Here is an 11,039-nt window from a genome sequence, read left to right on the forward strand (position 1 = left end):
ATACTTCATCGCATGACAGCGTCGCGCACCAAAAATAGCAGATCTACAACGTCACAACACGTCACGGATGTGGCGCATTGTGAGCTTGTAGAGCCGCCATTTCCGCTGCGCGACACAGTCGTACAACAGAGCATAGATTAAGGTACGATGCAGAGAGGTAATAGGCCTAAGTGCCGATGAGTTTCACAGCCCCGGCTGGGACGCACACTGCACCTCTATGTAAACACCGCCACTCACGTCAGGCCTTCCGAGGGGACCCTGAGATCCAAGCGCTCTAAGATATGGTGTGGTGCAGACGAGACGAGCCAGCCGTTGTGGCTGAGTGGCTGAGAGTGATGAAGTATGATTGCGGGGGGAAAACAGGGAAAACGTTTCTCTGGGTAATAATATCTGCCCCAAAGGCTGTTTTTTTAGTTGGGACACAAGGCCTGTTTTCTTTATGGCTGTGATCCTTCAAGTTTCCGTTATTCGGATGGTCTATAATCTGAGAAGAAGAAAAACAAATGCACTGCAGCTTTGCTGATCTCAAGACATAGTTACAGTATTTCTGCTATGTCCAAAAGGTAATTTTGGTAAATTAATTTTAGTTTTTAATCCTGTTATTTCTGCTGAACCTTAAGCCAACGTATCTTGGCTCATATACTTTCACTTGTGCTTTACATGAAGCAGAATAAAGCAACATTGATAACATCTATATTCATTGTTTTTCCGCTCTTGACAGTGACAAAGAGGTGCGATTATGCCTTAACAGCAGTGTTTGGACTTAGTTAATGCTTTTGGATCTGTCCCATTACCTGTGGTCGGAGCTCCTCGGTGCAAGAAAGCAGAAAGAGGAGACCGCACAAAATGATCCAGCACCCCTGCTGTCTCTGTCCTGAGAGACAGACACGGAGCTCTACTTCTGCTTCCCTGGCATGTGTTGAAATCCTCAGAGGATTTATTTTGAACAGTGAAGTGGCTCGTATGTGCTCCCTGTCAGATTTGTTGGATGATGGTTATTTAACCTCTTTGGCCACGTCCACAGAGCGGCTTCTAGTTGGGTTTGGCCAAGGAGCCAGAACGTCTAAAGTAGGCCTGCCAGTAGCTCCATGCCCAGTGCCAACCTCAGCCTTTGAATATGGAAGAAGGGGTCTTTCACTTAGCATGCGTTTTTCAACGTCACCCAGCCCTGCTCTATTCTCTGTGCTGTCAAAGCTAATAATATCAAGCTTCCAAAAATAGACTCCAGAAAACATTACTCATAAATCAAGAGGCTCCTGCTGCTGCTCAAACACTTCGGACGCTTTCATTCTCTCCTAAATCCACTCTGTTCCAGATATTTACATACCATATATTAAGCTCGGTACAAGTCGAAAACATCAGTGAGGCACCAGTGATACCATTCTGCCAATCTCTGCCCTGCTAAAGATTCATATAACCATCAGCATGTAAATCTGTCAGCGAGCAGCAATGCTCATTAAGCCACCAGAGGGATAGATTCACTTTCATCCATGTGTCCAAATAAACTCCACTTTCTAAAAATATTCCCGGCTTCCGACTCTCCTTTTGAGAGAACTAATTGCTTTCGACACCATCGCTGCACATGGGCCAGTGGAGGCGAGCTAAGAGGCTGTGGGAGATGAGGAAGCTCTAAGCAGGGGGGATCTACACTAATATGAAAAACAGACCCTAGGCGTCGCGGCACACCCAGAGACCTGAGACAGATGTGGTGTGGGGCCGAAAGAAAGAACACCCGTGAGACCCGAGCCCTGAATATGAAAACCTGAATATCCGCTGTGATAACAGATTTGAGTCGGTCTCGCCCTTCTAGTTTACCACCACACAGGAACCGCGAAGCACGACTCGCATGCCTAAGCTACAGTGGCATTGGTATGCTGGTTTTTAATGTCACATTATAAAAGTTCTGGTCACTGCGCCCAATTAAGCAGAGCTGTTGTGTTGAGTCTAGACTGAACGTCATCTGCTATGTCATTTCAACACTTGAAATCTTTGAGGGTTCAGGGGCCCCACCATGCGGTGCGGTTATTGGATTCTATTGGATTAGAGCGGAAAGAAAACATCTGCATTATACGGCAGTTGACTGATGGTGTGTTGTGCTCAGTGGGAAACTGAACAAAGAGTGCATAAAATAAAAATACAATGGGATACAGCGACTAAACATGTAGACAGCTCCAATAAAGTCACCCACTCTTCCTGCCTGTATTACAGATCTTCAGCTTGTTTGCTGAGAAAGAGAGGAACAGAGGACGCCATGGGACCTGGAGTGTGGAGCCTGTTCGTCCTGATCGGACTGTCCTTCTGGAGCAGCGGCGAGGGCCTCGCCAAGAAGCCCTTCTTGTCCCGGGCGCGCCGGGCCCCGCCGGCCAGCGCCGGGGACACCAAGAAGTGCTCCTACACCTTCCTGGTCCCCGAGCAGAAGATCACGGGCCCCATCTGCGCGGCACGGGGCTTCGCCACCGACAAGGACCGTGTGACGCGGCTGGACGTGGCGGCGGTGCGCGACCTGCTCTCGAAGCAGCGGCGCGAGATGGAGACGCTGCGGCTGGTGGTGGATGTGGACGGCAACCTGGTGAACGAGATGAAGCTGCTGAGGAAGGAGAGCCGCAACATGAACTCCCGCGTGACGCAGCTCTACATGCAGCTGCTGCACGAGATCATCAGGAAGCGAGACAACTCCCTGGAGCTGGCGCAGCTGGAGACGCGAGTCCTGAACGCCACCGCCGAGTCGCTGCGGCTGGCCTCCCGCTACCGGGAGCTGGAGTCCCGCTACGCGGTGCTGTCGGCCACGGTCAACAACCAGTCGGTGCTGATTGGGGCCCTTGAGGAGCGTTGCCTGCAGGTGCATGGCCGGAGGCACGAGCAGGTGCCCGCGGGGCCGCCGCTGGTGCAGGTGGTGCCCGAGAACATTCCAGTGAGCGTGCCCCGTTTCACCAATGAGATCCAGAGGGACAACGCCCGGACATTCGCCCGCGACAGAGGTTCCCGCTCGGGGCCGTCGCCCACGGGGAGCACCCTGGAGGTCCAGAAACCACCACTGGGGAACTTCAGCGCTGAAGGTGAGTGACTGAGGTTAGTGAAGGACCCTAGTCTATCGGGTCGAGAGCGGGAGTCTGAAGCAGTGTGTATGAATGACTAAGCCCGGGAGGGAGGAGAGAAGGAGTGAAGGAATGAATGATGTCTGTCAAATAGTCTCTTAATTACTTAGTCAATGAGGCAGTCAGTCAGTCAGTGAGGCAGTGAGCCTATCAGTGAGTGAGTGAGTGAGTCAGTTAGTGATAGTCACTCAGTCAGTGAGTAAGTCAGTCAGTCAGTCAGTCAATGAGGTACTTTGTCAGTCACTCAGGCCTTGCGTTCACCAAAGTGTTTTTCCTCAGCTGAAAATGCATGGCACTCTCCCAAAACACTCCAAATGCCCAGAGCCATATAGTAAGACAGAGTTACAACAACTCTGTTCACTTCATGGGGCCAGTCCAATGGCGGCTCTTCTACATAGACATCTATTGAGCATGGGGATAACCGGAAGTATACGGAATGCATTGGAGTCTATGGGCTCGCACGAGTACATGAACCATGTGACCAGGCTGTTTTCTGCCCCCTCAATGTCGCAACTCTGTCTATACTCTATGGCTCTGTAAATACCCAGAGAACACTGGGTGCCCAGATACATATAAACGGCAGATGTGAACGTGCAAAGCTGAATAGACACTCAGCACCTCGTCATGCTGCTGGCGTTTCCAGCATAGTGTTATAATATACAGCACATGACATTCCCATTGAAAACCATTCAACATATACACTGTGCTCAGGAAACAGCCCCTAAGTCAGTCAGTCAGTTAGTCAATGAGGCAGTGAGACAGTCAGTCAGTCAATGAGGCAGTGAGACAGTCAGTCAGACAGACAGACAGACAGACAGACAGACAGACAGTGAGGAGTGTTGGCCGGGAGTGAGGTTGGCTGAGTGAGCAGTACGATTGATGGAGCTATAGGCTGAATCATTCATCCTTTCATGAATGCAAAAACCATGTGGAGAGATGTATAACAGGATACGCCATGAGGCTATACAGGCTGCTAAGAAACCTGCCAAAATAATTACTGGCTTGGACTGTAGCTGCAGGTGGACCTATGGTCTCATTTTCAAGGTCAACGATTTGCATATTCAGCTGGAACCCGCTCTTGTGCTTATCCAGAGAGAACACATGCAGACCAGGATGGAAATAAAAATGTTGTAATGTCTGAATTCAGGTGGGGGACGTAAAGAAAAGAAAGGAGGGGGATGTTTTTCCTAAAACGCGGAAAAACCACTGTGATTTTTCTCATCAACTGTAAATTCCTGACACATTTAGATTGTCCCGGGCCAAGAATAATAAAGTGTGTGGCATTTCAAGGCAGCTGTGTATGAAAATGGATCCTCTCCAAGACTCCTCTCCTATATGTCCTTAGATGCATGGACAGAAAACAGGCTGGCATGATATGTTCATGTTAACCACAAACTAACAGCTCTTATTCTGGCTTGCGTCATAGGGCGGGTGGAGCGACCCTTACTTCATAACTGTAGGGCAGGACGGGTGGAGCGACCCTTTCTCCTGTATAGTAAGCTGGGTGGGGATTACTCTCCCCCGCTAAATCAACGGACTGTGTTCCACATCTGCTTGTAATTCAAAAATCCTTTATTAACGCGTTGCTTTGAAGTAATGGTAGACATAAACCATTGTCACCAACGGGTTAACAGGATATCTAATTAGGATAATTTGTTAGTTTAAACCACAACTAAATACAAGCCGTCTGTAATGTATTGGCTTAATTACTCCCATTCTCATCTGGTGTTTGTCACTGTGAGGCAGACAGTAAACAACTATTAGCGTAGCCTTGCGGCAAAATATTTCTTCTCCTCGATCAATTGTGTGTGTGTGTGTGTGTGTGTGTGTGTGCGTGCGTGTGTGCGTGCGTGTGTGCGTGCGTGCGTGCGTGCGTGCGTGCGTGCGTGCGTGCGTGCGTGCGTGCGTGTACGTTTGCCTGCATGTTCCAATCATCTATCATCAGATTTGGGCAAAATACTGTAATAGTTACATGCAATTCCCAGCATTGGTTTTATCCAATGTGTATTACTTGTGTAAATGGATGGGGTCATTGGTTCAGGACAATTCAAACCAAGATAGCTTCCATTATTTATTTGCCTGTCAAAGATGTTTCTTGTGACTTTCTGCACTTTCTGGAACTCATTGTATGATGGATTTCACAATACCACGCCAGACTTCCCGGTCCTTCATTGCCATCCCCAGTTCCTGCTTACTGATGCATGAGTCCCTAGCGATGACAGCTGGGGAACGACAGTTTTCTACCTCTGGTCTGCTTTGAGGCAGGACTCCAGAGAAGAAGGGAAGATACTGTATAACCCCATGATCAGCTCTGTAGCAGTGGACGGCAAACTGTGTTTCTTCTGGATCGGACTATAGTGAAGAAACACGGGGAAGGTTGCCGTATGTTAGAGAAGTCGATGGGTGGCTCTTCAAAGAGAGATTTTGCGCTCTCATTAGAAGGCGGGTGTAAGTGCCATCCAGCCGTTTCTCTAATTTTTTTAAAGTGTCCATGTCTCGGAGCCATAGAATAGAATCGGCTCGACAGTCGTCCTAATTTTCTTTGAGCCTCTTACTAAGTTGGGATGACCAGATCTTATGCATGTCATTGCAGGCTGACCAGGCCATACCCTTCTTTCTTAGTTTGAAAGTCCTTTTGGGAAGAAGATATACTGTATATGAACCCAAATACTTGTAGTCATCAACCTGTTTCAAAGATGTGTTGTTAAGTTTTGATAACGTGGTTATTGTTGGATTTGCACATATTTACGTATTCAGTTTTTGTCTCGTTGAGATAAGACCAACACAGTTGGAGGCCTGCTCAAGAGACTGAATGAGAGCATGAGCGTACTGGCTAAAAACAAACCATCAAACACGTCTACATACATTTTATAAACTAGATTTAACGGATTAAGCTATTTGTAATCTCCCTGCCTGTCTACCGGTCTTCCCCTCCTCTCCTGCAGGTCCATATCGAGACTGTCTCCAGGCGCAGGATGCTGGCCACATCACCAGCGGGATGTACCTGATCAAACCGGACGAGTCAGAGAGGTCCATGCAGGTGTGGTGTGAACAGAACATAGACAATGGCGGCTGGACCGTCATCCAGAGCAGGAGAGATGGATCTGTGAACTTCTTCAGGAACTGGGACAGCTACAAGGTGATGACAGTTGCACTTCCACTGTTTGGGTCTCACTTCTCCCTCTCTGCCTCTCTGTACGTCCATCTGTTTCTCCCTCTACCTCCATATTTACCTTACGCTAACCCAGTGGTTCTCAAAGTTGTGTTCTCAAAGAGGGTTCCCTGAGGGGGTTCGAAATGGACACTGACAGGTCTGTAACTCTGAGAGTGTACAAATGGAGCCAAATGGACCTGCAAGAGTTACAAATGGAGCCAAATGGACCTGCAAGAGTTATGGGGGTCCTCGATCTTAAACCTACAGCATTATTGCTGTCTTTTTACTCACTCACTATTTTTATGACACACTTTCGTTTCCTCATCTGCTTCACCTCCCGTAGAATGTACAGTTCAGTGGTCCAGAGACAACAATGGTGGCGTTATACGACCGATCCCAAGGAACCAGCTGGTGTCCCAGCCCAGGGAACATTTCCTAGGCCCAGAGCCCTGGTGTTTTCACTTACTGTAAAATATAATGCCTGTGTCAGCACCAGCATTACTCCATAGAGGCAATTTGGTTTTTGATTCCCATTTATGAAATGTTAGAAGCCGGAGTATGAAGGTATGTTCCACAGCTCAATCTGCACGCGTTTCCCCTCCCAAAACCACTGCTACTATGCTGCCTGGATGGATGGTTGGCTGGCTGGCTGGCTGGCTGGCTAGCTGACTGAATGGCTGGATGGTCCACTTACTTCAGTGTACAATACAGTCCCACTCATCAAAGGTCTTTTTTCAAGCTAGGACGAGATGAAGTGTATCAGTGTTGGCGGCCTTGGTGATTCAGTCTTCCGTTCAGCCCAGCCAGGCTTGCGTATGTTGCACTGGTAGCTAAATTACTCTCTTCAACATTGATTTGTCTCCCTACTGGCCCACAAAGCCACACACACACACACACACACACACACACACACACACACACACACACACACACACACACTGCACACACTGCACACACACACACACACACACACACACACACACACACACACACACACACACACACACACACACATACACACAATTTGGATTACTACACTTGTGAGGACAGACATTTCATGTGTAAATGAATGCCACTTTTACCATTTGTTTTGCGTTTGTTCCTGTGTATATCTGAACTTGTAATATACTTGTGGGGACATCGGGCCCTCACAAGTATAGTAATACCAGCGCACACACACGCACGCGCATGCACACAGCACCGGCGTCGAGGCCCCTGACTTCAAGCCCACATCATTCATCATCCCCTGGCTCGGCCACTTAATCCACAATCACAAACCACAGCCATCTCGATGAAATGAAGTGTTCTGGAGGAGCACACAGCCAGACATAGATTGGTCATGGCTCTTCAACACAAACACACAAGCGAGTCTCACCATTAGCTGTGATCCAGGAGATCTGTAGGGGTTTGTGAGAGGAGCCGCCGGAGCCCCGCTGCGCAGACCCAATGCTTAACTTTCCAGCATAAATCCTCCAGAACATCTTTCGTACAGGCTCAAATTGCACAGTGGTGCATCATGGGTAAATTTCCTGTCCGCCACTGTGGAGGCTGGTGGGTACGTCTGGGCAATTAACCGAAAATATCTAACAAGAAGAATCTTCTCTTATGGCCATCCTGGTACAAACTATGTGCAAATGGGGGTCCACGGCCTTGTATCAATTTGTTGGTCCACTGGTAAACATCCTCAGACCTGCGGGTTAGAACAACTGGGGGTTAGCAGTGACAGTGATTAAACATTGGAGGAATTGACAATTACTAAATTGAGGAGAAAAAAATTACTTTGATCAAAAAAGAGTTGAAATGACAGCATCGTATCACATTGCTCGCGACTCTTTCTTTCTAAAAATCAACTTTGTAATTTGACTTAACTACTATGGCCAAATGTCATCAAAAGGAACAAATCAAAAGGAGCTGAGTGTTTTTTCTTATTTTATTTTCTCATTTAAAAAGAAGAATGTCGGGTCGGGAGAGTTTGAGAGCAAGAGTGTCTGTCCTGTTGTCTTTATTTTGTTTGTCTGTTCACATTTGTCAATGTTTAACTGTTTTGTTTTTTCTTTATCACATTTATGTACCTTTTTTATTATGTATTGTATGTCACTTAATTACTCATTATCTGTCAATTATTTTCTTAAGTTATGTCATAATACAAAAAGCCTAATAAAAACTATTTAAAAAAAAAAAAAGGAACAAATCAGCTGGAATGCATCATAGCGATACATTCCCATGGTCCTTTCCAAGAGAATGTTTCTTGTCCCTAAAAAATTCTCATGTTTCCAAACTCTGCTAAATACCACAGAACAAACAACTGGCAGTACTTTCTCTAATCTCCAAGTTATCTTCCTGTAATCTTCTTTTTTTTTCTTTTTTGTTTTTGACTCAGAGCGGTTTTGGCAACATAGACGGAGAGTACTGGCTGGGTCTGGAGGGCATCTACAACCTGGGGAGGCAGGGCGACTACAAGCTGGTGGTGGAGCTGCAGGACTGGATGGGGAAGAAGGTGTACGCCCAGTACAGCAGCTTCCACCTGGAGCCAGAGAGTGAGGCCTACCGCCTCAGGCTGGGAACCTACATGGGCAACGCCGGGGATTCCCTCAGCAGCCACAACGGCAAGCAGTTCACCACCCTGGATCGTGACAAGGACGCTTTCTCAGGTAGATCAGAGTCAGACTGTGTGGGGCTGTGGGCGCTATAGCCTTGAATTCACTTTGAGGTGTGAAAGATACCTGCAATTTACAATTGAGCATTTCGATTTTCATCAAGAATCATAAGCAAGCTAAGAACCTAACAGTAGAATATCTGTACAGTGAAGCTATCAGTACACTATAGACTAGTGCTATGTCTACATAAAATGTAAAATGTGAATCTAAAGTGTACAGACCTTCATATTTACGTTCCATAGTACGTTCAGTACTTTCAGTTTTCAAACATGCAGGTGAGGCAACCTATTTGACAACCACTCCTCCCCCTGTCCCCAATGCAGGTAACTGTGCACACTTCCATAAAGGTGGCTGGTGGTACAACGCCTGCGGTCAAGCCAACCTCAACGGTGTCTGGTACACCGGCGGCGTCTATCGCAGCAAGTTCCAGGACGGAATCTTCTGGGCCGACTACGGCGGGGGTTTTTACTCCATGAAGACCGTCCGCATGATGATCAGACCCATAGACTGAGGAGACCCTGTAACGCTGGTGGTGCAGGCGTGGCTGTGGAGGTGCAAATGGGCATACATACACCAGAATAAAGGCGGACGCAGGCTTGCATCGTATGCCAGCACAAACTGGCAAAACACACCCGTGGAGAACCTTCAACATTGACTTGAACTTCCTCAGGCTCTGTATTATCATTGTGTTCTGAATATCATGATGAATTACGGGACACAGGGATTTAGGAGTCATGACTATTTAAAAAGCCACATTGTTCCTTCAACCCTCATGTATGAATATCTATGAGGTTCAATGAGAATAATATTATCTATTATGTGCCTGTGCATTTTGCCAGTCTTTGAAAAATGTGTAGCACAGAGACGTATAATGTACCAACTCTGCCTGAATATAAGACCCTCTCATGTGACAATGGACCACCCCACCGGGGTTCGTTTTTTTTTTCCTGCCTAATATTGAACCAGTTCAGAGTGTTTCCACTGAAAATGTATTGGTTCAGGCCTAGAAGTTGGTTCAGAGCTGGAACCAAAATATCTGCCGGTTCCGTGAAGGCACCAAGGATCCAAGAATCTAGAATGGAACCAGTTCTAGAACCAAATTATTTTGTTGGAAAAGGGAATTCCATTAGTATTGTTTTCTTTAGCTTGGGTGCCTTTATGTGGGTCTCTACCTCGTCAAGAAACTTTTTTTCTTTTTCTTTTTTTATGATTCCACATTTATCACCAATCCCTAATAAGTCATTTTATGAACTATCCACTTCATTTGGGGGGAAAGCGGGTGACCCACATGTGGTAAGGTGTTCATTTGCTGTTCATTTCACGCTGTTCATTTGAGTGTACAAAATGCAGTACTCACTTTAAAGAAATTTAAACAGCCTTTCCCAATATTTACAAGGACCCGATGACCTCCCCCACAAAAGTACTTGGTTTACTTTGTCTTAATGCGGGTCACCAGAAACATTGGATAACTTATGTGGGCCATTAAATGTTGAAACGGACCAGGCGTCCTGAGGAAACTATAAATTACCCTACAGAAACCAGAGAGAGAGTCAGCTCCTTTTTCTACACTATACCTGTACTGTACTTATGACAATCATGCCCTGGCAGTGTTGCTCGCGACAAGGCCAATGAGGTATGTAAATTGCTTGTTCTTATGTTTTTTTCCTTGTAGTGAAGCTGATTCTATTTCAATAGGGGGGTTGAGGAAAAAACATGCATTGTTGAGGAGGGAAAAAAAACATAGATGGAATTACGCTTTGTTTTGGAGTGGTTTTGAACCCACCAAAAATATGCCGACCAAGCAAAGGGTAAGCGGCATTGGGACAGACAACGAGAAACACATTTCGGAAAGCCAGACAGGATGGAGAGGAGAGCAGGGCGAGAGGGAGAGAGATAGAGAGAAGAGAAGGATTGAGAAAGAGAGAGAGAGAGAAAGTCCAAAAAAGGGGATGTGAAAGAAAGAGAGAGAGGGGACTGGTATGGAAGCTGTCCAAATTTCCAACTTATTTTTTCCCCTCCCTCTTCCTTTTAAATACAGAGAAATTTACATTCTTTCCACACAAAAGTGCTTGTGCCGTGTGTTTTCTGAATATCACTCATTGAAAAAAAGTCACGGCTCCCTGTAGTCTGTAA

At 46.6% G+C, this 11,039-nt stretch overlaps 1 protein-coding gene across 1 annotated transcript in view; it reads left to right on the top strand.

The window, feature by feature from the left end:
- Positions 1 to 11,039, top strand: part of LOC306943359 (angiopoietin-related protein 1-like) — a 12,305-nt gene extending 1,266 nt beyond the window's left edge. The window contains exons 2-5 of the mRNA XM_079529636.1: positions 2,209 to 3,056; positions 6,041 to 6,234; positions 8,630 to 8,900; positions 9,230 to 11,039. Of these exons, the coding sequence (XP_079385762.1) occupies positions 2,252 to 3,056; positions 6,041 to 6,234; positions 8,630 to 8,900; positions 9,230 to 9,417 (1,458 nt within the window). The 5' untranslated portion in view covers positions 2,209 to 2,251 and the 3' untranslated portion in view covers positions 9,418 to 11,039. The remainder of the gene's footprint in view (positions 1 to 2,208; positions 3,057 to 6,040; positions 6,235 to 8,629; positions 8,901 to 9,229) is intronic.

Source organism: Electrona antarctica, assembly GCF_951216825.1.
Source record: "Electrona antarctica genome assembly, chromosome: 19".
Taxonomy (NCBI): Eukaryota; Metazoa; Chordata; class Actinopteri; order Myctophiformes; family Myctophidae; genus Electrona; species Electrona antarctica.